The following is a 26,890-nucleotide window of genomic DNA, read 5'->3' on the forward strand; positions in this document are numbered from 1 at the left end:
AGCTTAAAGACCACTTCATGATAGCAGGAATAGGATATGAGATGGATGAAAAATAGAAAGGCCATAGCTGGAGGAATCAGAATTGGGCAACTTTGGTGGGGGAACAGCTATCTCAGAAAAACAGGCAAACGCAAAATTCAGCAATTCTGTCTATTCAGCAAATCAAAGCGAAAAACTATTTGATATGGTAGATTTGGGTGACTAATGCCACCTTGTGGTCAGAGCTCGACAATTAAACTTGACAAGATAATGCTGGAATGGAACTTTTTTCAATTAGAGTCAATGTCACTGAATCATACAGCACAGAAATAGACCCTTCAGTCCAACTTGTCCGCGCCGACCAGTCTCACTTGCTAGCATTTGGCCAATATCCCTCTAAACCCTTCTTAATCATTTGTATATCCAGATGTCTTTTAAATGTTGTAAATATACTTGCCACCATTACCTCTGGCAGCTCATTCCATACAGTCACCACCCTCTGCATGAAAATCTTTCCCTCTCACCTTAAACCTATGCCCTCTAGTTTTCTATCCACCCTAGTAAAATTCCTTAGCTATTCACCCTCTCCATGCCCTAATGATTTTATAAACCTCTATAAAGGTCACCCCTCAACCTCTAATGCTCCATGGGAAAAACCCAGCCTATTCAGCTTCTCCTAAAGCTTGGAGACCAGAATTGAATGCAGCATTGTAAAAGCGGTCTCACCAACATCCTGTACAATCACAACAACTCCAGAACAAGCCAGACACGACTTCACCCCAGCCCGGGGTCTCCCTTCGAGCAAGGAACAAGTTAGATCTGACTGACTCCCCGGCCTGGACTTGTAGGCTGGGCCGAGGCTCCAGGTTCACAGCTAGGAACAAGTGTCTGAAGGAGCAGAAGCATTGGTGAAAGGACAGATGGCAGGTTGGCAGCAGCGTCTGGAGGTAGGTCAGATGGGAAACAGGAGGTTTCTCCCGGCCCAGCATTGTGATAGTCTGGCATGGCGGTCTTCTACTGTGGAAGTTACTGGCCCAGTATTCAAGTGGCCCTGCATGGCAGTCTTGCTTCCGTGTGTCCTGGCATGGTGTTCGCATCCCAAAACGGTTGTCTCATCCTTGCTGTGTCACCAGCGTATTCCATCATTCCTTGATCAGTTTTCTTCGAGCCCGGTGGACATTATGTGAACTGTGATGAATATTGTCTTAATATTACTTTTTAAAGAATTACTATTCATGACTTCTGTCATTAATGTAAGTGCCATGGCATGATGGCTTATAAAACATTTCACTGTATTTTTCCTGTGAAAATACAGGTGACAATAAATTTCAATTTTTCTATAAATTTCTTTTCTAATGTGATGTCCCAATTCCTGTACTCACTGCACTGGCCAACAGAGTCAAGCAAACCAAACAGCTTCTTCACCTCTCACCTCTATCTATGACTCCACTTACAAGGAACTATGCACCTGCACATCTAGATCTCTTTGTTCAGTAACATTGTTCAGGGCCCTACCATTAACTGTATAAGTCCTGCCCTGGTTTGCCTTACCAAAATACAAAACCTCACATTTATCGAAATTAAACTCCATCTACCACTACTTGGCCCTTTGGCCCATCTGATCAAGATCCCATTGTACTCTGAGATAATCTTTTCAATATCCACTACACCACCTATTTATCTAAATTATATGAAAAGACGAAAAGCAGTCGACCCAACACCGATCCATCTGGCACACTGCTAGTCACAGGCCTCCAGTCCAAAAAGCAAATCTCTACTACCACCCTTTGTCTGCTACCTTCAAGCCAATTTTGTATTCAATTGGCTAGCTCCAACTGGATCCCACGTGACCTAACCTTAAACTGTATAGGTAGTTATAATGCAATGGTTGCGTTCTTGCGCAACTCCATGTTATAGAAAAATTGTGCTTTAGAAACAGCACTTAAAGTGTTGGCGATGTAATCACGTTACAGCCAACACACGTTTTAAAAGTTCACGCTTTAGAAACAATGTTCCCAATTCAGCAATCATGTTATTGTGAATTCACGTTATCGAAACACATGTTATAGCAGGACAACTTGTATTGCAAAATTATGACATCAGAATTAAAGTTAGTGTGGACAGCAATGCCAACCAAGGCACACGGCTTTTTGACAAAAGCAGAAGTTGCTGGAAAAGCTCAGCAAGTCTGGCAGGGTCTGTGAAGAGAAATTAGAGTTAATGTTTTGGATCCAGTGACCCTTCCTCAGAACACCTAAGGAAGAGTCACCGGACCAGAAACGTTAAATCTGATCTCTCTTCACAGATGCTGCCCGACCTGGTGAGCTTTTGTAACAACTTCTGCTTTTGATTTCTGATTTACAGCAGTTCTTTCAGTTTTTACAAGACATTTTAAAAGTATCATCAACATGTGTTTAAGGACATAATATTTTTGAGCCTAGATGGCACTGTAGAGCAGTACATTTACGATAAACCACTATGGTCCATACACTATAACAATTTTCATTTGTAGTTAAAGTTTACTTCAGATGTATCTTGTCTGATGTACAATGGGAAGGAATTACATAATAATTAAGAACAGTGAGCTACTTAGCTAAGTCAAACTCAATCATAATATTGTTTAGTCATGCAAGTTTAGATATGAATTAGGTCATTGTGGGGCCGGCATAAATATTGTCAATGACAAAACAATTGTTCTAAAACTTGTAATTTCTAAATATCAAACTGATCACTTCCTTGACACAAAGTAAAATTTAGAATCAATTCATTACAGTCACCGATATAGCTTGGGCAACGTGAACATGAGCCACTAACTCCTGAAGAATCACTCAGTAAAGATGGTTTTTATTTTCTACAGTCACCTTTAAGGGCTTGTAAACAAAAGAAAATCCCAAAGTCAGTCAAGAAAACAGACTGCACCGCATATGAAACAACCATCTAGATACATCTCATTACCTACAGCAACAACTAATTCACAAAAACTGGCATTCAGACAACTGAAGCTTCTTTCCCCTACAAGCTCACTACATTACCATATTTAATTAATAGGAATTAGCACATTTAGGCACTTAACTCCATATTTGGTTTATTTGTAATTTTTAAATCTACATGCTAGCTGATTTGAATTTAAACTTCAATTCACCAGTATGAATTGGAATTGGAAAATTATTGCTTCTCTATTTTGCTAGTTGATGTAATAGCAAATATATTAGGAATCTTTCTGTGATGGCCACTTTTGATAGAGATCCCATTTTGTAAGTTTCTTTCAACTTCTTTCTAAATTGTTTTCTTCATGCGGTATTTATTTGTTCCACTCGTTGGATGGCATTTGTTTTATTTTATTGAGTGCTACTCAGAACAGATTTATAGCCTTTAATATTGGTTGCAGAACTTTTGCCTTGATTGTAATTTTAACTATAGTTCTGAACTCAGACAGATGATGGATGACTGTTTAGAAAAAGACTTTTCACAACTGCCATGCTTCAGTCACCTTTTTGGCCTTCAGTATCCACGTTCTGTCACTAACTAGCCGTTACAATTAGCTTTTAGTAGCCATTTGCCAGCATCATGATCCTGTTTGTGATTTTCCATATGTCAGTCCACATACCAGTTACAACAGGAAATCATATTCTTGTGAAGATGCCTTGAATTTTGTTAGCAATGTCAACTATTCACATAGCTACAATATCAGCTACAATGTACAACCGATTCTAGGTTCTGTGTTTACAGATGATCCTGTACATTATGTACTCAGTGATGAATTGAAGACACTATACTGAGTCCATGACACAGAGAGAGTAACTGAAGGCAAAGTAAATACCTTTGTATCAGAACGTCAAACAGTGTGAGGTCATGTAACTGCCTTAAACATACAGGCCCATCTGTTCTGGAAACTATGCCACAATACAACACTCACTGAACCTTCCACTAATTGCATCCTGAGTGGCAAGAAGCAGAAGCAGCTTTTATTTACAGGATGCAACTTCCCTTCAAGTAGGTTTGTGAACAACATTTACCTTTTTTGACCATGACAATGATACAATTGACAACTGACTGAATATAGGGTGGCTCAGTGGTTAGAACTGCTGCCTCACAGCACCAGGGTCCCAGGATCGATTCCAGCGTCGGGCAACTGTCTGTGTGGAGTTTGCACATTCTCCCTGTGTCTGCGTGGGTTTCCTCTGGGTGCTCCAGTTTCCTCCCACAGTACAAAGATGTGTAGGTCAGGTGAACTGGCCATAGCGTTAGGTGCATTAGTCAGAGGGAAATGTTTCTAGGCGGGTTGCTCTTCGGAGAGTCGGTGTGGACTTCTTGGGCCGAAGGGCCTGTTTCCACACTGTAGGTAATCTAATAATTAGGAACATGACTCCATCAAGATAACCCAGCTGGGCACCGACTTTGCTTACTCCACTCTTGCTATGGCCTTGGGATTCAAACCCAGGCAGGAGTAGAAAGAGGCATTTTTAATTAAAAATAAAGGGGGGTGAGCTAATCATTAATCCACTTGAGCAGAACTTACCAACTCCACTTTAAAGCTGTTATCTTGTCCTTGCCACTTAAGTGGAACTCAGGAAACTCAAGAGAATATTTGGGTTGATGAGAACAAAGATGAGTGAGTGAGGCAGGGAATAACAGAGGTCCTGATCATAGGGTCAGCAAGAAAACTGTCCATCATGACCAAATAATAGAATGAGTGGCAGTAAGTGCAAGGTACTGCAGCATAAAGTTACCATTTTTCTTTTACATATCTTAATTTTTAAAATCTCATTTATAATTATAGGAATTTAACAATGCAAAATATTTAAACTTAAATGGTATAACTCTATTTTCTTTTGACATGCAAGCACCTACAGAGACTAAGTACAGCTTTTATATTACTTGAATGGGAAAAACTCATTACCTGAGGGTTGTTTCAAAGTGGTGATTTTCAGGAATGTAACCATAATTTTAAGTAAGTCATACATCTGACACTTTCCTACCCTCATATTCTAGAATTCTAACACTGTTTTAATTGTGGTTTATGAAAGAGACTTTCAAAGACTTCAAACTTGTAACATCTGAGTAATCTTTCTCCATTGTATTTTTGAGTCCTGTACACAATATTTCAACTCTAATTTTACTTAACAGTCAATACAGTTATAATGCTGCTGTCTTGCTTTTATATTCTAGTTCTCCAAATCAAAAAAAATGTCTTCTTTCACAGTTTTACCAATTCTGGAAGCACCTCTAAATGACTGATGAGTTCCATTTAAAACACAGAGGATTATGAGGTATTTTATTTGTTAATTCTGCTTTCTAAAATGTATTCCTGCACTTCTGAATAAAGCTGGACTGATTCCCCAAAATAATCTGTCAGATTAGTCAATCCTAAACACAATCCTCGTCCTATTCCAATTTAAACCTGGTTAGTTTACATCAAACTCCAACCGGGTTAAGCCACTGGCTAAGTGGAATTGTGTAGTGTAATGTTAGATGCTGAAGCCTACCTTTTTTGCTAGAAATCCTTTCTTTTCTCCTCATGCATGTAGCTTCAGATATGCACTTATTTCATACATTGAAATCCTTGATATAATGATCGCTGCTGTATAACAGCCTTCCAGTACACTTGAGAGAAGAGTCCATTACTAATGATCTCTACAGGTCAAAGGGGTCCAACTTTACCAGAAGCAAAAAAACAAACTACTACATTAGATGACTTGCCATGGGAAGGAATCATGTTTCTAGTTCAAAATCGCTTGCCTATTTAGCCAATGTATCTCATGTTAAATGTTAATCACTGGGCTCTTCAGTTTGATCCCCTGCTAATTCATCAAGTTGGCCAGCTGGAGGCATTTTTGAAACTTATTACAATAAAACAGGAAGCAAACAACATTCTTCAGATTAGAGCTAAACATCTTATTTTCTTAATAAAAATCAAAAGAACTGCAGATGCTGTAAATCAGAAACAAAAATAAAGATTACCAAAAAAGATCAGCAGGTCTAGCAGCATCTGTGGACAGAAATCAGAGTTAACTCAATTCTGAGGAAGGGTTACTTGACCTGAAACTTTAACTCTGATTTATCTCCACAGATGCTGCCAGGCCTGGTGAGATTTTCCAGCAATCTCTATTTTTGTATCTTAGTTTCTTATCTACTGCTGCTTTCAACAGTACCCATATTAGCCAAGTAAACACTGCAAAATAAATTACAGCCAGTTAAGTTTTTGCATTAAGGTTTTGTAAAGTTTATTAAATGTATTTGTGCAATTTTATGCCATTTTGTTTGTTCTAAATATCATATATGCTACAGCATGTCTTTCTCTTATGCAAATGCCACAATATAATCCAAACTTTTATGAGTTATGAACTACAGCAATATCACTGGGGTAGAACAAATAAAAGTAATGCAGAAGCTCTGTGACTTTACCAAGTCCTAAACAAGTAGTAACCTCAGCATCCAAAAAAGGGCGACCAAATAAAGCAAATGACCGCAACCATTTATTCCTTTGTATTTGGTGGCAGTGATTTTAAAATAGTGGCTACAGTTCTAATTTAAGATTAATAGCTGATTATCAGTCAACACTAATGTTTACCTAAATTAATGAAAAACATCAGGAGGAGTCTGAAATGATGGAGACACTTTAACATTGAAAACACTACAACACTGGCATCTAACTGATAATGTAAAATATTTCCCAGATATGCCTGTTCACAAAAAGTAGGACAAAAACAAAAATAATCTGGCCAATTAACTTCCCATCAACATCCTCTTGAATGTCTGCAAACTGATAGAAGTGTACTCAACAATATCCTACTCAATTGTGCCTTTTGCACTCTGTCAGGGCTATCCGGCTACAAACCTCAACATAGACTGGACTAAGGCTACAAGATCAAGTCAGAGACTGGGAATTTTACAGTAACTTACATTCCAATCCCCAAAACTTTCCCACATTGAAAAGGCACAAGGAAGCAAACAAAAAGCATGATAAAATAGTCTACATCTGCCTGCGTCAATGCAGTTCTAATAACATTTAAGAAGCTCAATATGATCAAAGATAAAGTAACTTGTTTGGTTGACACTCTATCCACCAATCTAAACATTCACATTCCCCACCAATGTACAGTGGCAAATGTGTACTTTATGTATGATATGCACTGCAGCAACTTATCAAGGCTCTTTTAACTAACTCTCAACAATTTTCACCTGTTAGGACAAGGGCAATAGTTTCATGAGAAAACCAACAAGTTCTCTCCAAGCCACACACCATCCTGATTTGGAATTTATCACATTGCTTTACTATCACTTGATTACTAGGACAGCACAGTGATTAGCACAGCTGTCTCACAGTACCAGGGACCCAGGTTTGATTCCAGCCTCGAGTGACTATGTGCAGTTTGCACATTCTCCCTGTGTCTGCGAGGGTTTCCTCCAGGTGCTCGGGTTTCCTCCCACAATCCAAAGACGTGCAGGTTAGGTGAATTGGCCATGCTAAATTGCCCCATAACGTTCAGGGATGTGTAGGTTAGGTGCATTAGTCAGGGGTAAACGTTGAGTAATAGGATAAGGGAATGGGCCTGAGTGGGTTACTCTTCAGAGGGTTGGTCTGGATTTGTTGGGTCGAAGGGCCTGTTTCCACACTGTATGGATTCTATGATTAAAGTCCTGAAACTCCTTTCTTGACAGCACTGTAGGTGGACCTGTACCTGAAGTGCTAAACTACAGTGGTGTAAGAGTTAAGTTCACTTAAATCTGATGGACTTTCTGCTTTAGCAAATGAAAACATCTACTGAGTCTATTGCCCTGCCCATGTAGCCTACTGACAAACATATTTTATGACAATCTCTCTCGAGTCATAAGAAAAAAAGAGACATACGCTCTGTCTGAAAAAAGCGCAGGTTGTGTTGCTCCTGGAGACTAGTTTGAATTCAATTCCCAACAGGTGGCAGTGGTACACCAAAAAAATGAGCCTCACTGAAGGGAATTGATAGCAGGGGATAATAATGAAAGTTAAATGTTCTGAAAATGCTATCCTATGATCCTCTGCTCGTACTCCACTAGCTACTTGACAAAGGAGCAGTGCTCTGAAAGCTTGTACTTCCAAATAAACCTTTTGGACTATAACCTGGTGTTGTGTGATTTTTAACTTTGTCCACCCCAGTCCAACACCGGCACCTCCACACCATGCAAATAAGGCACCAATGGGCTGGAAAGGGTGCAATCAAAATGGATGATAGTGTTTACACTCTGAAGCTTTTGGTCTGGAAGTTGTCAAACTAAATGTTGAATCATGAGGTGATCAATGAAATGCAGCATAAAAGATGACTCAAGCTGCAAGTTTACAAGCATGTGCAAAAACCTTGCAGCAAATGGCTAGAAGATATAATTCCCATGAATTGGAATCACAATCACCTGATGAAGGAGCGTCGCTCCGAAAGCTAGTGTACTTCCAAATAAACCTGTTGGACTATAACCTGCTGTTGTGTGATTTTTAACTTTGTAAATCCCATGAAGGCATCGATGGGCAAAATCCCAAACTAACTGTGAGCAGAATGATAGTCATCCTGTTCTACAAGATGCTACAATTTGGTCAGTTTATTATTTTGCATTTGAATGCTTTGCACGTGGGATACAGGATTTCAACTGAGCTGTCAGGGAAAATTCAGAGAACTCTGAAGTATTGCGTGCAACTATCCAAGAGACAATGTATTTCAGAAGATTGGTGTATTTTAAAAAACAATGTCATATGGAATGGTAAGGCCCTGGTAAGGTAACAGTCATCTTTATAAGATGGCAATACACACCTGCTAAGGTTCATTCCTAAAGATTAACAGATTAGTTTCAAAATTTCAGACTTGTGCAGCTGATAGAAGTAAATTAGGCAATATGTACCTCAAATGCTCATTTGTGATGAATGTTCTGGGGAACAGAATAGGGTTGATCAAGGCCTGCATGGTGATACTGTGAATTATCATGGCACACAGGATAGAGCTGTATATTTGAAGGTCATTTACAACAGAGTTGGAACTGAGGTGAAACATATTCCAAAGGAATCTAATGAGTGGAGGAATGTAACAACTTGGGGACAGAATTGCTGGGGTATGTTTAAATATTGGTTGAATATTCAGGATGATTGCCAAAAAGGAAGGTCCATGGTCTACAGAATAAGGTGAAAAGATAAATGTAGAAAATAGGAGGAGTAGGCCATTCAGCCCTTTGAGTTTGCTCCACCATTCAGTATGATCATGGCTATCATCTAAGTCAATATCCTGTTCCTTCTTTCTCCCCATCCTTTTAGCCCTGAGAATGATATCTAACGTTTCCTTGGAAACATTAAAATTTTTGGCCTCAACAGCTTTCTGTGGCAGTGAATTCCACAGGCTGACCGCTCTCAAAGTGAATAAATTGCTCCTCATCTCAATCCTAAATAAGGATCCTGTACCCGTACACTGTAGCCCATATTTCTGGACTCCCTGGTAGACAGTAAGAAAACATAGGGCAAAGTCTAATAGCGAGTATGGAAAAGACTCTTCCAGTAGAAAATAATCACGCAATAGAGAAAGAGCTACTGATCTAATGAGAGAGAGAGATCATAGTAGAAGCCCAATAGACATTAACATGCAAGTAAAGTCTGTAGGTTCAGGTACCGTTGACCAGAAACTTAACTGGACTCGCGATATAAATACAATAACTACAAAGCAGATCAGAGGCCAGGAATACTATTGCGAATAACTCACCTCCAGACTCCCTAAAGCATGTCCATCATCTACAAGGCAGAAATCAGAATACTCCCTAGTGGCCTGGATGGATATAGTCTAACAACATTCCAGAATCTTGACACCATACAGGACAAAGCAACCTGCTTGGTTTAAATCCACAAGCTTACACAAGCATTCACTCCCTCCATCACCAATACTTGCATAGCAGCAGTGTGTATTACCTACAAGATGCATTGCAGAAATTAGATGGCAACTTCCAAACCAATAACCTATTCCACCCAGAAGGTCAAGGGCAGCAGGTAGATAGGAACACCAACACATGCAAGTTCCCCTCCAAGCCACTTACCATCCTAACTTGGAAATATATCGTCATTCCTTCAGTGTCACGAGATCAAAATCCTGGAATTCCCTCCCTAAGGGTATTGTGGGTCTACCTACTGCACATGGACTGCAGCGGTTCAAGAAGACAGCACCCTACCACTTTTTCAAGGGCAAATAGGGACAAGCAATAAATGCTGGCTAGCCAGCAAAGCCCACATCCCACAGGTGAATTAAAGGAGATATGAAGGCTTCAAAATAGTCTCAAATAGAACTTGAAGCAGAAGTCTTCATAATGGTGGTGGTTTGGTGACTGGCAATACACGTAATGATCAACTTGTGACAGAGACTTAACAAAAGGAATTGAATAGTGGGAGAGAGTTTGGAGTTTATTCTGACATACCAGATAAAATTCAGCCAACCTGGTCAGACACATGGATCTCTATGGAAAATGTCCCTGCAGACAAGACTTAAGGTCAGTTGCTAGGGAATTTTTTGCTAAGTATAATTTTTGAACATATTAAATGTGGCAATCAAGGGTCAGATGAACCAACTCCCATACAACTCCTTTCACCAGTAAAAAAAATTGTTTGCAATTGTATTTTACAGATTAGAAAAGTGATAGATAATGATTTACTAATTGAGGAATATACTTATAGTCAAACCTTCTATGGCACAAGGCACCAGACAAACTATTTTTAGAAGAATAATTGGAGTGAACATGTACCAATAGAAAATAATCCTGCTACTAGCAGAACCAGACTTCACCCAGACACTACTTTAATGTCTGGTCTGCCACATTTTATATAACAGCAGGAAGGTGCAATAAACATCATTCATTAGCAGTATTCACAGCTAGTACAACATGGGAATACAAAATTTGCAAACAAAAGCAAGAACATGCACCAATAAGCTCCATACACATGTACATGATGTCAAAATAGTAAGAGCAATAGGAGATAAACTATATCAGCCATCTTCAGCAGTGTATGAAAGCACTATTATAATATATATATATTCTTCAACTGTAGAACTGAAAAATATTGATTAAATATTTAACTTCAAGCATGAGATAATATACATAAATCCTCAAGCAGAAAACCTAATTTGATATCAATTAAAGTGCCGAACTTTTTCCTTTAGGTGGTCATACAGAAATGCATTACTACCCCCTACTATATTGTTAAAACATTACAAGTGCTGCTGTAATTACTAGTTATTATAAACTGTTAAACAATGTATTCTAATTTCTATGAAACCAAAGAAATGTTTCTTAATAGGTTATATCAATAAAAATAAAATGACTTTTTTAAAAGGCAAGTATTATTTTTCTGTGAATACTCTCAAGTTTTTAAATATTTAGAAATTCAGTACATACTTTCTGTATACCAATATCTAGTAAAACTGATTTAAGAACAGCCATAAGTTACTGCTTAATTGGCAGCCAACCATACATCAAATTTTAAACCAGATCTCATATTCTAGAAATTTTTGTTTCCTGTTACTTTTAATAGTATATGACAAATGATCAAAAAGTAGTTACTTACATCTTACTATCCCACTCTAGCCAGCATTGTAAGTATCTTAAAAATATTTACATTATAACATATTCTTTATGTCCAACACCAGATTCAAGCAAAGAACAATGGTTTTTCTTACCTGATTGTCTATGAAAGTATACTCCATGTATTGTGAGGTTTTCAGAAAATGTCGTGGGCACAGATTACAGCACATGGACTTTAAAAATATACTGCTTCATGCAACTTTTTTTAAGATGGTAAGTGAAAAAATATTTCTGTTTGATACACTCCAATTGTTTCTCTGGATCCTCCCTTCCGTGTAGTCTATGACCAGACTACATACTATTTCTGCAGCTGTTCACTGACTCAACATGTAAGATACCCTCAGGCTGCACAACAAAATGTTGAACGAACATGCTCAGCAAAGAAAACCACTAACGGAAAAAATAATTCCATCACTAAGGAATTTTTAAATCTTTAATTGCAACTTTAGGCTGACAAGAGATGGGAAAGGAGAATCAAACCTACCATTTTTGCAATGTGCTAATTTAGGTGTTTATCAGAAAACAAATGCGCTTGAGTATGAATCTACAATAAATTTTAACATCGAAGTCTCATCGGTTGGGAATTTATTCAAATTTTGCTTCCCCTATCAGTCAATTCGTAGTTGCCAGTTCAAACGTGCAGAAACATTCTTCTTGAAAAAAGTAACAGATCATCAGACATATTGAACTAAATGTCTAAATGCAGGCTCTATAATAACACACCTTATTATTAGATTTTAATAATCCAGTAAGATGCAACAGACAGATTTAAGGTCTATAATCACCAATACTAATAATGGAGAAACTAACAGTGTTCATCGTCGTTACTCCATTTAAACTTACAGCAAGCTAAGTCTATGCACATGCAGAATATCTCAAGAAACCAGAAGGGACGGTACATGGTTTAATGCCATTGCAGCTGGCGCAGTAATGGAGTACCCCCAAACTGCTCCAATGCCAAAGTAACCAGTTAATTGATTAAAGCTTCCACTTTAACTCAGCTTTACTGTAAAACCCTTGAAGAAGTAATGTCTTGTCGAATGAAGTGTAACTAGGTTTTTAATAGCATACTAACGTCATTATAAATCAGGGTTTGAAAAGTGATTTCGTATTTATGCAAAATCAAATTTCTCCTTTTAAATTAAAACATTAACATCATCACTTCTTCTGGCAGCTTGTTCTATACACACACCACTCTCTGTGTGTAGTTACTCCTTGGGTCCTTTTGAAATCTTTCCTCTCTCACCTTAAACGTATAATAACACACCTTATCATTAGATTTTAATAATCCAGTAAGATGCAATCACCAATACTAATAATGGAGAAACTAACAGTTTTCATCGTCGTTACTCCATTTAAACTTACAGCAAGCTAAGTCTATGCACATGCTTTGGACTCCCCACACTAGGAAAAAGATATTGGCTATTTACTCTATCCCAAAGGTCACCCCTCCACCTCTGACACTCCAGGGAAGAAAAGTCCCAGCCTACTCAGCCTCTCCCTATAGCTCAAATCTTCCAACCCTGGCAAAATTCTTGTAGATCTTTTCCACACACTCGCAAGCTTAACATCATCATTCCTATAGAAGAGCAACCAGAATTTTATGCAGTATTCTAAAAGTGGCCTAACCAATGTCCTGCAGAGCCACAACATGATGTCCCAAATCCCATATTCAATGGAAGCTGAGAAAATAGAAATTGCTGGAAAAGGTCCCTGCACCAACCCCTATGGTACACTGCTGGTTATAGGCTTCCTATAACAAGAACAGCTCTCCACCACCAATTATTACCACTTATTTGATCCAGTTTGCAAATCTGCCTTAGATCCCATGAACTCTTATTGGTCCTTCCATGTGGGACCTGATCAAAGGCTTCACTTAAGTTGATATAAACCACATCAACTGCACTAATCTTATCAATATATTTAGTCACCTTTACAAAAAGATTAAATTAGACAGGATCTCCCTCTAACAAATCTGCGCTGACTATCCTTCCCTACCTTTCCAAATATTAATTAATCCCATTTCAGAGTTTTTCCAATAATTTCTTTACCACTGATGTCAAACTAACTGGTCTGTAATTTCCTGGCCTACCTCTCCTGCTCTTCTTGAACAAAGGAACCACAAAAGCTATCTTCCAGTTATCTGACACTTCACTTGTGGCCAGCGAAGTATTAAATATCTTCCTTTGCCTCCCATAGCAACCTGGGAAACATTTCATCAGACCCTGGGAATTTATGCATCTGAATGCCCATTCAAACATCTATCTTATTACTCTTAATGTGTTCCAGAACCATCTGAATTGAAATATCCAGCTACAATGTCTTTCTCCTCTAGAAAACAGTTGAGAAATATTTATTTAAGACTTCACCCACATCCACTGGCTCCACAGATAGGTTGCGCCTTTGATCTCTAATAGGTCCTACTCTTTCCCTGATAGTCCTCTTACTGTTAATATATTTTTCAAAAGACCTAGGGTTTTCCTTAACCCATTTGCCAAAAACAATTTGTAGTTCCTCTTTGTCCTACTAATTTCCTTTTTAAGCAATCTCTAACTCTTGATACTTTTGAAGGGCCTCCTCTGTTTTTAATACACTGTACCTGACACATACTTGTTTCTTTATAAAATTCTCAATATCTCTTAACATCCAAGATTCCCTGGACTTACTGACCTACCCTTCACTCTTAGAGAAATTCACTGGCCCCTAATGCTTACCAAACAACTTTTAAAAGGCTTCCACTTTCCAAACGTACATAAGAAAATAAGAACCTAAGAACCACGAGCAAGAGTAGGCCATTGATCCTTCCAGCCTGCTTCACCATTCAATAAGACCATGACCGATCTTTCCGTGGCCTCAGCTCCACTTAGCCGCACTCTCATTTAATTCCTTCTCTGTTCAAAAAAAAATCTATCACTGCTTTAAAAACATTTATTGAAGTTGCGTCAACTACTTCACTGAGCAGGGAATTTCATAGATTCACAACCCTCTGGGTGAAAAAGTTCCTTCTCAATTTAGTCCTAAATCTGCTCTCCCTAATTTTGAGGCTACATCCTCTTGTCCTAATTTCACCTGCCAGTGGAAACATCCTCTCTATGTCTATCTTATCTATTCCCTTCATAATTTTATATGTTTCTATAAGATCCCTCCCTCATTCTTCAAAATTCCAATGAATATAAGCACAGTCAGCTCAGTCTCTCCTTATAAGCCAACACTCTCAACTCCGTAATCAATCTAGTAAACCTCCTTTGCAATCCCCTTTGCCAGTACATCCTTTCACAAATGAGGAGACCAAAACTGTACACAGTACTCCAGGTGTGGCCTCACCAGCACACTGTACAGCTGTAACATAACCTCCCTACTTTTAAACTGAGTCCCTTTAGCAATGAAAGACAAAATTCCATTTGCCTTCCTAATTAGCTGTTGTACCTGTAGACTAACCTTCTGTGAATCATGCACAAAGATACCCAGGTCCCTCTGCATAGCAGCATGCTGCAACATTTTACCATTCAAGTAATAGTCCTTTTTACTTTTATTCCTACCAATATTCAAGTTTATTAACATTGTGCTCTATCTGCCAGATCTTTGCCCACACATTTAATGTATCTATGTTCCTCTGCACTGTTTCACAGTCCTCTGCACACTTTGCTCTGCCACTCATCTTAATATCATCTGCAAACTTTGACACACGACACGTGGGCCCCAACTCCAAATCATCTATGTAAATTATGAATAATTGCTTTTCCAACTCTGATCCCTGAGGCACACCTCTAGTTACTGATTGCCAAACACAACAGCAATCATTTATCCCCATACTTTGCTTTCTGTTAGTCAACCAATCCACTATCTATGCTAATACTTACCCCATAATGCGATGCATCTTTGCCTGACGCAGCAGCCTATTATGCGGCACATTAGAACATTACAGTGTAGTGCAGGCGCTTAGGGCTTCGATAGTGCGCTGACCTGTGGAGCCAATCTGAAGCCCATCCATCCTACACTATTCTATTTTCATACATATGTTTATCCAATGACCGTTTAAATGTCCTCATTCCTGATGAAGGGCTTTTGCCTGAAACGTCGATTTTCCTGCACCTTGATGCTCTCTAAACTGCTGTGCTTTTCCAGCACCACTCTAATCTTGAACCTGCAGTTCCCATTTCTGCCTTAAAGTTGGCAAGTCTACTACTGTTGCAGGCAGTGTTTTCCACACCCCTAAAGAAACTAACTCGGACATCTATCCTATATCTATCACCTCTCAATTTAAAGCTATGTTCCTTGTGATAGATGTCACCGTCCGAGGAAAAAGGCTCTCACTGTCCACCCTATCTAACCTTCTGATTATCTTATATGTCTCAATTAAGTTACCTCTTAACTTTCTTCTCTCCAACGAAAACAGCCTCAAGTCCCTCAGCCTTTCCTCAGAAGACCTTCCCTCCATACCAGGCAACATCCTAGTAAATCTCCTCCACGCCCTTTCCAAAGCCTCCACATCCTTCCTATAATGTGGTGACCAGAACTATCCGCAATACTTCAAGTACGGCTGCACCAGAGCTCTGTACAGCTGCAGCATGACCTCATGGCTCCAAAACTCAATCCCTCTACCAATAAAAATAAAAACACCATATGCCTTCTGAACAACCCTATCAACCTGGGTGGCAACTTTCAGGGATCTATGAGCATGGACACCGAGATCTCTCTGCTCATCTACACTATCTCTTATAACCTTTTCCAACACTTTACCCACAACCAGTGTAAGGCTCACTGTTCTATAATTACCAAAGTTGTCTCTACTCCCCTTCTTGAACAAGGGGACAACAGTTGCTATCCTTCCGTCCTCTGGCACTATTCCTGTAGACAATGGTGACATATAGATCAAAGCCAAAGGCTCTGCAATCTCCTCCCTGGCTTCCCAGAGAATCCTAGGATAAGTACCATCCGGCCCAGGGGACTTATCTATTTTCACACTTTCCAGAATTACTGACACGTCCTCCTTGTGAACCTCAATCCCATCAAGTCTAGCAACCTGTTGAAAGCCTTTTGGAAATCTAGGTACACCAATCTACTGGGTCCCGCTGTCCACCATACTTTTAATGTCTTCACAGAATTACAAAAAGATTAGTTAGGCATGACCTGCCCTTCATGAACCGATGCTGCGTCGGCCCAATGGGAAATTTCTATCTAGATGCCTTGCTATTTCTTCCTAGATAACAGACTCAAACATCTTGCCCACTACAGAAGTTAAGCTAACCGGTCTATAATTCCCCATCTTTTGTGTTTCGCCCTTCTTAATGGCATCACATTTGCTGTTTTCTAATCTGCTGGAACTGAACAGAAGAACATAAGAATGTAAGAATTAGGAGCATCTGGCCCTTCGAGCCTGCTCTGCCATTCAATAAGATCATGGCTGATCTTTTCATGGCCTCAGCCGCCCTCTCACTGTAACCCTTAATTCTTTCTTCGTTCAAAAAGAAATCTATCTTGGGTTTTAAAACATCTTAGGGAATTCCATAGATTCACAACCTTCTGGGTGAAGGAGCTCCTTCTCAATTCAGTCCTAAATCTGCTCTCCCTAATTTTGAGGCTATACCCTCTTGTCCTAGTTTCACCTGCCAGTGGAAACAAACTCTCTATGTCTATCTTATCTACGTCCTTCGTAATTTTATGTTTTTATAAGATTACCCCTCTTCAATCTTCAAAATTCAATGAATATAATCCCAGTCTACTCAGTCTCTCCTGATAAACCAACACCCTCAATTCCGAAATCAATCGAGTGAACCTCCTTTGTACATCCTCTAGTGCCAGTACATCCTTTCTCAAGCAAGGAGACCAAAACTGCACGCAGTGCCACATGCTAGTCAGAGTAGAAATGAAAGAATAGGCAAGATGAATGTGTGGCTTGAGAGATGGTGTAGGAGGGAGGGGGTTCAGATTTTTGAGACATTGGGACTGGTTCTGGGGGAGGTGGGACCATTATAAATTGGACTGTCTACACCTGGGCGGGACTGGAACCAATGTCATGGGGGTGTTTTTGATGACGTCATTGGAGAGGATTTAAACTAATGTGGCAGGAAAATGGGAACCAAATGAGGAGGTTAGTAGACATTTAGGAGGTAGCAACTAAAGCCTAAAAAGAATATAGATTAGATTACTTACAGTGTGGAAACAGGCCCTTCGGCCCAACAAGTCCACACCGACCCGCTGAAGCACAACTCATCCATACATTTACCCCTTACCTAACACTATGGGCAATTTAGCATGGCCAATTCACCTGACCTGCACATCTTTGGACTGTGGGAGGAAACCGGAGCACCCGGAGGAAACCCACGCAGACACGGGGAGAATGTGCAAACTCCACACAGTCAGTCGCCTGAGGCGGGAATTGAACCCGAGTCTCTGGCGCTGTGAGGCAGCAGTGCTAACCACTGTGCCACCGTGCCGCCCAGGAACTAGATCATTAAGTCAGTGTGACTAAGGGAAAGAGTAGGTAGGGTGCATATGATGAACACAAAGGGACAGGTGGTCTGAGGTACATTTGTTTTAATGCGAGAAGTGTATTAGGTAAGGCAGATGAACTTAGGGCTTGGATTAGTGCCTGGGAGCATGATGTTATTGCTATTACTGAAACTTGGTTGAGGGAATGGGCATGATTCACAACTACATATGCCAGGATGTAGATGCTTCAGGCAGGAGAAAGAGGGAGGTAAAAGCAGTGAAGGAGATACATTACTGGTCAGAGAGGATATCACAGCTGTGCTGAGAGGGACATTATGGAGGACTTGTGCAGTGAGCCAATGTGGGCAGAGCTCAGAAATGGGAGGAGAAAGTGAGGACTGCAGATGCTGGAGATCAGAGCTGAAAATGTGTTGCTGGAAAAGCGCAGCAGGTCAGGCAGCATCCAAGGAACAGGAGAATCGACGTTTCGGGCATAAGCCCTTCTTCAGGAAGAAGGGTACGGTAACAATGTTGGGGTTGTACTACAGGTCTCCCAATAGCAAGCGTGAGATAGAGGTACAAATATGTAAACAGATTATGGAAAGATGTAGGAGCAACAGGGTGGTGGTGATAGGAGATTTTGATTTTCCCAACATTGACTATGATTCACTTAGTGTTAGATGGAGCAGAATTTGTAAGGAGTATCCAGGAGGGTTTTATAGAGCAGTATGTAAATAGTCCAACTCGGGGAAGGGCTATACTGGACCTGGTGTTTGGGAATGAGCCCGGCCAGGTGGTCAAAGTTTCAGTCGGGGATTACTTTGGAAACAGTGATCACAATTCCCTAAATTTTAGAATACTTATGGACAAAGATGAGAGTGGTCCTAACGGAAGAGTGCTAAATTGGGAGAAGGCCAACTATAGCAAAATTCGACAGGAGCTAGGCAATGTGAACTGGGAGCAGCTGTTGGAGGGTAAATCCACATTTGATATATGGGAGGCTTTTAAAGAGAAGTTAATTAGAGTGCGGGGAGAAAATGAGGACTGCAGATACTGGAGATCAGAGCTTAAAAATGTGTTGCTGGAAAAGCGCAGCAGGTTCCTGAAGAAGGGCTTATGACCGAAACGTCGATTCTCCTGTTCCTTTGATTAGAGTGCAGGCCAGACATGTCCCTGTAAAAATGAGGAATAGAAATGCCAAGATTAGGGAACCATGGATGACAGTTGAAATTGTGAGACTAGCTAAGAGGAGAAAGGAAGCATACATAAGGTATTGGCACTGAAAACAGACAAAGCTTTGGAAGAATATTGGGAAAGTAGGACCAAGCTGAAACTAGGAATTAAGAAGGCTAAATGGGGTCATGAAACATCTTTAGCAAACAAGGTTAAGGAAAATCCAAAGCCTTTTATTCATATATAAGGAGCAAGAAGGTAACGAGAGGGCAGCAAGGATCAGTGCTGGGCCCACTGCTTTTTGTCATTTATATAAATGATTTGGATGTGAACATAGGAGGTATAGTTAGTAAGTTTGCAGATAACACCAAATTGGAGGTGTAGTGGACAGCGAAGAGAGTTAAATCAGAATACAATGGGATCTTGATCAGATAGGCCAATGGCCTGAAGAGTGGCAATGGAGTTTAATTTAGATAAATGTGACATGCTGGAAAAGCAAATCAGAGCAGGACTTCATGAGGGGCATGGAATGGATAAATAGACAAGGTATTTTCTCTGGGGTGGGGGAGTCCAGAACTAGAGTGCGTAGGTTTAGGGTGAGAGGGGAAAGATATAAAAGGGATCTAAAGGGCAATGTTTTCAAAAAGAGAATGGTGCCAGTATGGAACAAGCTGCCATAGGAAGTGGTGGAGGCTTGTACAATACAGCATTTAAAAGGTATCTGGATGGGTATATGAATAGCAATAGTTTAGAGAGCCAAGTGCTGGCAAACGGGATTAGATTAGGTTAGGATATTTTGTCGGCATGGATGAGTTGGATTGAGAGGTCTTTTTCCATGCTGTACATCTCTAAGACTCTATGACTCGAGAGAAAGCTTTGGCTCAAGAACAAAGGAGGAAATTTATGCATGGTGTAAGAGAAAATGGGTGAGATTCTTAATGAGTACTTTGTATCAATATTGATCAAGGAGAAGTGAAGGTTAGGGATAGATGTTTAATTACTTTGGGTCAAGTCGGCATAAGGAGGGAGGAAGTGTTGGGTATTCTAAAAGGCATTAAGGTGGATTCCCCAGGTCCAGAATGGGATCTATCCTAGTTTACTGAGGGAGGCGAGAGAGGAAATAGCTGGGGCTTTAACAGATATCTTTACAGCATTCTTGAACACGGGCGAGGTCCCGGAGGACTGGAGAATTGCTAATTTTGTCCCCTCATAGAAGAAGAATAGCTGGGACAATCCAAGTAATTATAGACCATAATAGACCTAAACACATAAATAGAAAGCGGGTCACTAACATCAGTGCTTCACCGGAGGTTCACTGATGATGTCACCTAGTATGGTGACAAAACGTCTGGAAACAAACCTTCCAGCTCAGCGAGCAAACGTACATCCAGAACTTCAACCTGAACTACAAACTTTCTCAAAACTCGCATAGACCAGTGAGTCTGATGTTAGTGGTTGGGAAGCTGCTGGAGAAGATAATGAGGAATAGAATATATTTACATTTGGAAGAAAATGGGCATTTCAGTGATAGGCAACATGGTTTTGTGCAGGGAAGGTCATGTTTTACCAACTTAATAGAATTGTTTGAGAAAGTGACAAAGTTGATTAATGAGATGTCATATACATGGACTTCAGTAAGGCATTTGGTAAGGTTCCCCATGGTAGACTGATGGAGAAAGTGAAGTCACATGGGGTCCAGGGTGTATTAGATGGATAGAGAACTGGCTGGGCAACAGGAGACAAAGAGTAGTAGTGGAAGAGAGTTTTTCAAAATAGAGAACTGTGACCAGTGGTGTTCCTGAAAGGATTTGTGTTGGGACCACTGTTGATTGTGATAAATGATCTGGAGGAAAGTATAGGTGTCCGATCAGCAAGTTTGCAGATGACATTAAGATTGGTGGAGTAACAGATAATGAAGGGGATTGTCACAGAATACAGGAGAACATGGATAGATTGGGGCGCTGGGCATGGAAATGGCACATGGCATTCAATCCGGGCAAATGCGAGGTGATGCATTTTGGAAGATCCAATTCAAGAGCAAACTATACAGTAAATGAAATAGCCCTGGGAAAAATTGATATACAGAGTGATCTGGGTGTTCATGTCCAATGTACCTTGAAGGTAGCAATGCAGGTCAATAGAGTGGTCAAGAAGGCATATGGCATGCTTTCCTTCGTCAGACAGGGTATTGAGTACAAGAGTTGGCAGGTCATGTTACAGTTGTACATAACTTTGGTTTGGCTATATTTGGAATACTGCGTACAGTTCTGGTCACCACATTACTAAATGGGTGTGGATGCTTTGGAGATGATGCAGAGGAGGTTCACCAAGATGTTACCCGATATGGAGGGCGCCAGCTATGAAGAGAGATTGAGTAGATTAGGATTATTTTCATTAAAAAGACAGCAGTTGAGAGGGGACTTCGTTGAGGTCTACAAAACCATGAGAGATACAGACAGGATGGATAGCAAGAAGCTTTTTCTCAGAGAGGGGGACTCAGTTACTAGGGGTTATGAATTCAAGATAAGAGGGGAAAGGTTTACAGGAAATATGCATGGAAAGTTATTTACACAGAGCATGTGGGTGCCTGGAACTCGTTGCCAGCGGAGGTGGTAGAGTCAGGCACAATAACGTCATTTAAGATGTATCTAGACAGATACATGAATAGGCATGGAGCAGAGGGATACAGATCCTTAAACAATAGGTGACAGGTTTTGATAAAGGATCCGGATTGGCACAGATTTTGAGGGCCGAAGGGCCTATTCCTGTGCTGTAATTTTCTTTGTTCCTAATAGTCCTTTTTACTGTTACTTCTGCCAAAATGGATGATTTCACATTTATTAACACTGTATCCATCTTTTAGACCTTTGCCCACTCACTTAAAGTACCTATGTTCCTCTGCAAAGTTTCACAATCCTCTGCACACTTTGCTCTGCTACTCACTTTAGTGTCATCTACAAACTTTGACACATGACACGTGGTCCCCAACTCCAAATCGTCTATATAAGTTGTGAATAATTGGGGTCCAAACACTGATCCCTGAAGCATACCACTTGTTACGGATTGCCAACCAGAATAGCACTCATTTATCCCCACTCTTTGCTTCCTGCTCGTCTCACAATCCTCTATCTATGCCAACACTTTACCCGTAACCTATGCATCTTTATCATATGCAGCAGCCTCCTGTGCGGCATCATGTCAAAGGCCTTTTAGAAATTTAGGTACATCTACTGGGTCCCCAATGTCATAATGTCTTCACAGAATTCCAAAAGATTAGTTAAGCCTGGCCTGCTCTTCATGAACCCATGCAGCATCTGTCCAACAGGACAATTTCTATCTAGATGCCTTGCTATTTCTTCCTTGATAATAGACTCATACATCTTCCCCACTACAGATGTTTAGCTAACCAGTCTATAATTCCCCATATTTTGTCTACTGTCCTTTTTAAACAGTGGCATCACATTTGCTATTTTCCAATCTGCTGGAACTGCTGCAGAGTCCAGTGAATTTTGGAAAATTACCACAAGTACATTTGCTATTTCTCCTGCCATCTCTTTTAGTACCCTGGGATGCATTCCATCAGGGCCAGGAGACTTATCTATCCTTAGCTCCATTAGCTTGCCCAACATGATTTCTACCGTGATAATGATTGTTTCCAGGTCCTCACCTACCTTCTCTTTATCAATTACTGGCATGCTATTTGTGTCCTCCACTGTGAAAACTGACAAAATACCTATTCAATACTTTGGGCATTTCATCATATCCCATGACTAAATGCCCCTTCTCACCTTCTACAGGACCGATGTCTACTTTAGCCACTCTTTTTTGTTTTATATATTTACAGAAACGTTTGCTATCTGTCTTTATATTCTGTGCTAGTTTTTTCTCATGTTCTATCTTATTTTTCTTCAGAGTTCTTTTTGTGGCTTTCTGTTGACCTTTAAAACTTTCCCAGTCTTCTAGTTTCCTGCTGATCTTGGCCACTTTGTATGCCTTTTCTTTCAATTTGAAAGTCTCCTTTATTTCCTTAGACACCCACGGCACATTAGCCCTTTTCTTATAGTCTTTCCTTTTCACTGGAATGTACTTTTGCTGAGCACTTTGAAAATTTGCTTTGAAAGTCCTCCACTGTTCGTCAACTGTCCCACTATAAAGTCTTTGTTTGCAGTCTACTTTAACCAAGTGTTCCCTCATTCTATTGTGGCCTCCTTTGTTTAAGCCCAGGACCCTGATATTGGATTTTAGCTTCATACCTTCCATCTGTATTCTAAATTCAACCACACAGTGATCGTTCCTTCAAAGAGGATCCCTAACTATGAGATCATTAATTATTCCTGTCTCATTACACAGGACCAGATCTAGGATAGCTTGTTCCCTTGTTGGTTTCACTGCATACTGTTCAAGAAACTATCGTGAATACTCAATGAACACCTCCTCAAGGCTACCCTTACTGAGCTGGTTCGACCCAATAATTACCCGACTATTTTTATAGGCATTAGTCTTTTTTTTGTTTATTGTCCGGCCCAACGTGATATTATTATTTGGTGGCCTATAGACTATGCCGATCAGTGACCTTTTCTTCTTAGAATTTCTAATTTCCACACAAATAGATTCAACCTTATTCTCTACAGAACCTATGTCACCTCTCAGCATTGCCCTGATGTAGCCCTTGAATGTACATCATCTCCCTTATCTTCTTGTCTACTCTTCTCAAGAGTCTGGTACCCCTGGTTATTTAACTTCCAGTCATGACCTGTAACCATGTCTCTGTAATGGCTACTAAATCATATTCATTTGCGATGATTTGTGCCGTTAACTCATCGACCTTGTTACGAATGCTATCAATATTCAGGTGAAGTGCTTTTATGCTAGTTTTCATACCCTTATGATTTACAACATCTCTAATAATATCTCCTGAGTCATCCTTCCTTCTTACTTCTTTCATAGTCTACTCTTGTAGTTAAACGCTCCTGCACACATGCTAACCTTTTTATTTACCATCATACTTCCTGCCATTTTCCCCTTCCCTTCCCTCGAACTCATAGTTTAAGTCCTAGTGACTACCTTATTTATGCTTTCCGCTAGCATGCTGGTTCCAGATCGGTTCAGGTGGAGACATTGGTACAGATCCCTTCTGTTCCAAAACTGATGCCAATGCCCCATGAAATGGAACTCCTCTTTCCCACACCACTCCCTTAGCCACATCTTTACTTCCCAAATTTTCTTATTCCCCAAGTCATTTTGCATGTGGTTCGGGTAGTAATCCGAGAGTCTAGCGAATTTTGGAAAATTACCACAAAAGCACTTGCAATTTCTCCCACCATCTCTTTTAGTACCCTGGGATGCATTCCATCAGAGTACTAAAATGTAAATTTATCTGCTCCCAGTCTAAGATCGTGTCTGATGATGTTAAAATTGGCCTTCCTCAATTTAGACACTTAACTTCTGTGCTACTCTTACCCCTTTCCAGTTATGGTCACTATCCCCAAAATTCCACCCATGAATCTTTTTACACTAAGGCAATCCCAATTAATATTCACAAAGTTGAATTCCCATACTTCCATAATCCTGTTTCGCTCACACCTTCCTGTGATTTGTCTACACGTGATCCTCTATCTCCCTCTCACTGCTGGGAGCTTGCCGTATTAATCCCAGCAAGGTAATCACCCCATTTTGTATCATTAGACAGGCTATGGCAAGACTATTTGCAAAGGTTTTCCATATTGAAAATTATAATCAAAAATGAAGAGTCCCAACTCTTTAATTACAGTTCATCAGTCTATTATTGCAGAGTACTACAAATTTGTAAACAATTAAATTGCGATGGTTATCTTTTGTTAAAAAATTATAAATTTAAAACAAAAACAAAATAAATCTGTACTCAACACAGTGTTATTTTATATCTACTAAATAGATTTATTCAGCTTTTCAGGGCAGCAACAGGGATACATTAAACCATGAAATCAAAGAATGGAATTTCAGTATTTCCACAGGAGGGAATTTTCAATATTTGGACCACATACTCTACTGACAATGAGAAGTATTTGTAGGGTAGGGCAAAGCACAGTTACAAGTAGCTAAATTCATATAATTAAGTAAAGTTGCTGCTGATCTTTCATGTTTATTGTACATCTAGGACTAAACTGAAAAGTCAGGCAAATAGTTTTAAGATTAGGTATTTTAGATTGTTAAGCAGCTTTGTCCAACTACCTAAAGACACAATCCAGTCCCAAGCTCTAGCCTGAATGTTTATATTTATTTTGCCCACTCTTCTAGAGGCAAACAGGTAATTAAAAAGGCAAATTTTAACTGTCAGCAGTAGGTTTCTCAACAAACTTTCTCAAGATGCCTTATATTTCAAAGTACGCACAACAATATGCTGGAAATTTAATTTAGGAAAAGTCGAATTCCCTTGGAAATGTTGTAAGTTTACTTCATTCTTCATTTAAGATTTGTTTTTAAATGTCTAAATTGCAACACTGCTGAAAGACCTCAGTGAAGAGGGTTGTCATCTAAATGAGACAGATTTGAGGTGCAGTACATGGTAGGAGGAAGCTTGATCAAATGCACTCAACACAAACCAGGAAGCACAAAATATAAATTCAAGTAAAGTTAAGCTTTCTGATCCAACATCACCTCACAGTAATATTGCTTGCACTAGTTAGGAAGCAAATGATTGTTATAATAAATGAAAACTGCCAAACAATTAATGACCAAAATATTTTCTAAAAACCTTTTTATTTTGAACCTCTGTCACTTTAACTCTCTTATCTCAAATACAAAACTCTCCTAAATTCCACATTACCCCAGCCTCTGGGAAATGACTACTTTGATTTCCCTCCATAATTTGCATGAATCATGACTATGAGCCTTTAGTCAACTCCTTTTCAAACTTGGCTATTACCTGGGGGATAGCAATGAGGTCTAGCAATGAAAAGCATCTGAGAATTTTGGGGTTTACATTCAGGAGTTAAAACTTGTACTATTGTCAAAATATTTTATATCTGCATTGGATCATAGAATTTTTAAATTTACCTCTAAATCATCCAACGAGCGGGTTATACTGAAACGTTTCGATCTCCCATATGATCGCCGAACAGAAGAACGCTGGAAAGCTTGATGAAATCCAACTGAATTCCCAGAAAACTTTGTGCCCTGTAAAATTAAACAAAATATGGTATCAGTTTTACACTTTAATTGGTAAAATTGAAAAGAAAACTTTCACAATAACTTAGTGGAAAAATGTGTTGCATGAAATAGACCATGAAAATGAAGTTTAAAAGCAAAATACTGCAAAGAGAGAAGCAGACTTAATGGCTCTGATACTCCAGTGGCCAGATAGTCATTTCTGCAGCATGATCAATGAAAGCTACATCAGAACTATGCAGAAAACCCAACATGAGAAAATCTTTGCTCAGGTGATTTAAAATTCCAATGGGATAGTATCCTAAAAAGGCCCTTAAGTGTCACACAATTTGAGGGTTTTAACTCAATGAAACTTAATACTTACTCGGGAAAAGTTAGAGAATCAAAAATCTACTCTAATTTCCAGGTAGACTATTAAACTCAGTACCTAACACAACAGGAATCCTCTCAACCATAAATCCTGTGACCCTCTCCCATGCCCTGCCCCTGACAACCCACTCAACCTGACCTAAATCACCTTATTTTCTGAATCATACTCCTACCCAACACCTTACATACAATCTGGCCTGACATGCTCATACCC

General features: G+C 39.7%; 1 protein-coding gene across 1 annotated transcript in view; it reads right to left on the reverse strand.

Annotated features, from left to right (window-relative positions):
- The window catches only part of rgs12b (regulator of G protein signaling 12b), a 269,956-nt gene that overhangs the window by 171,246 nt on the left and 71,820 nt on the right, over positions 1 to 26,890 (reverse strand). Inside the window, exon 3 of the mRNA XM_043703699.1 lies at positions 26,197 to 26,316. Coding sequence (XP_043559634.1) covers positions 26,197 to 26,316 — 120 coding nt within the window. The remainder of the gene's footprint in view (positions 1 to 26,196; positions 26,317 to 26,890) is intronic.

Source organism: Chiloscyllium plagiosum, chromosome 2 (assembly GCF_004010195.1).
Source record: "Chiloscyllium plagiosum isolate BGI_BamShark_2017 chromosome 2, ASM401019v2, whole genome shotgun sequence".
Taxonomy (NCBI): domain Eukaryota; kingdom Metazoa; phylum Chordata; class Chondrichthyes; order Orectolobiformes; family Hemiscylliidae; genus Chiloscyllium; species Chiloscyllium plagiosum.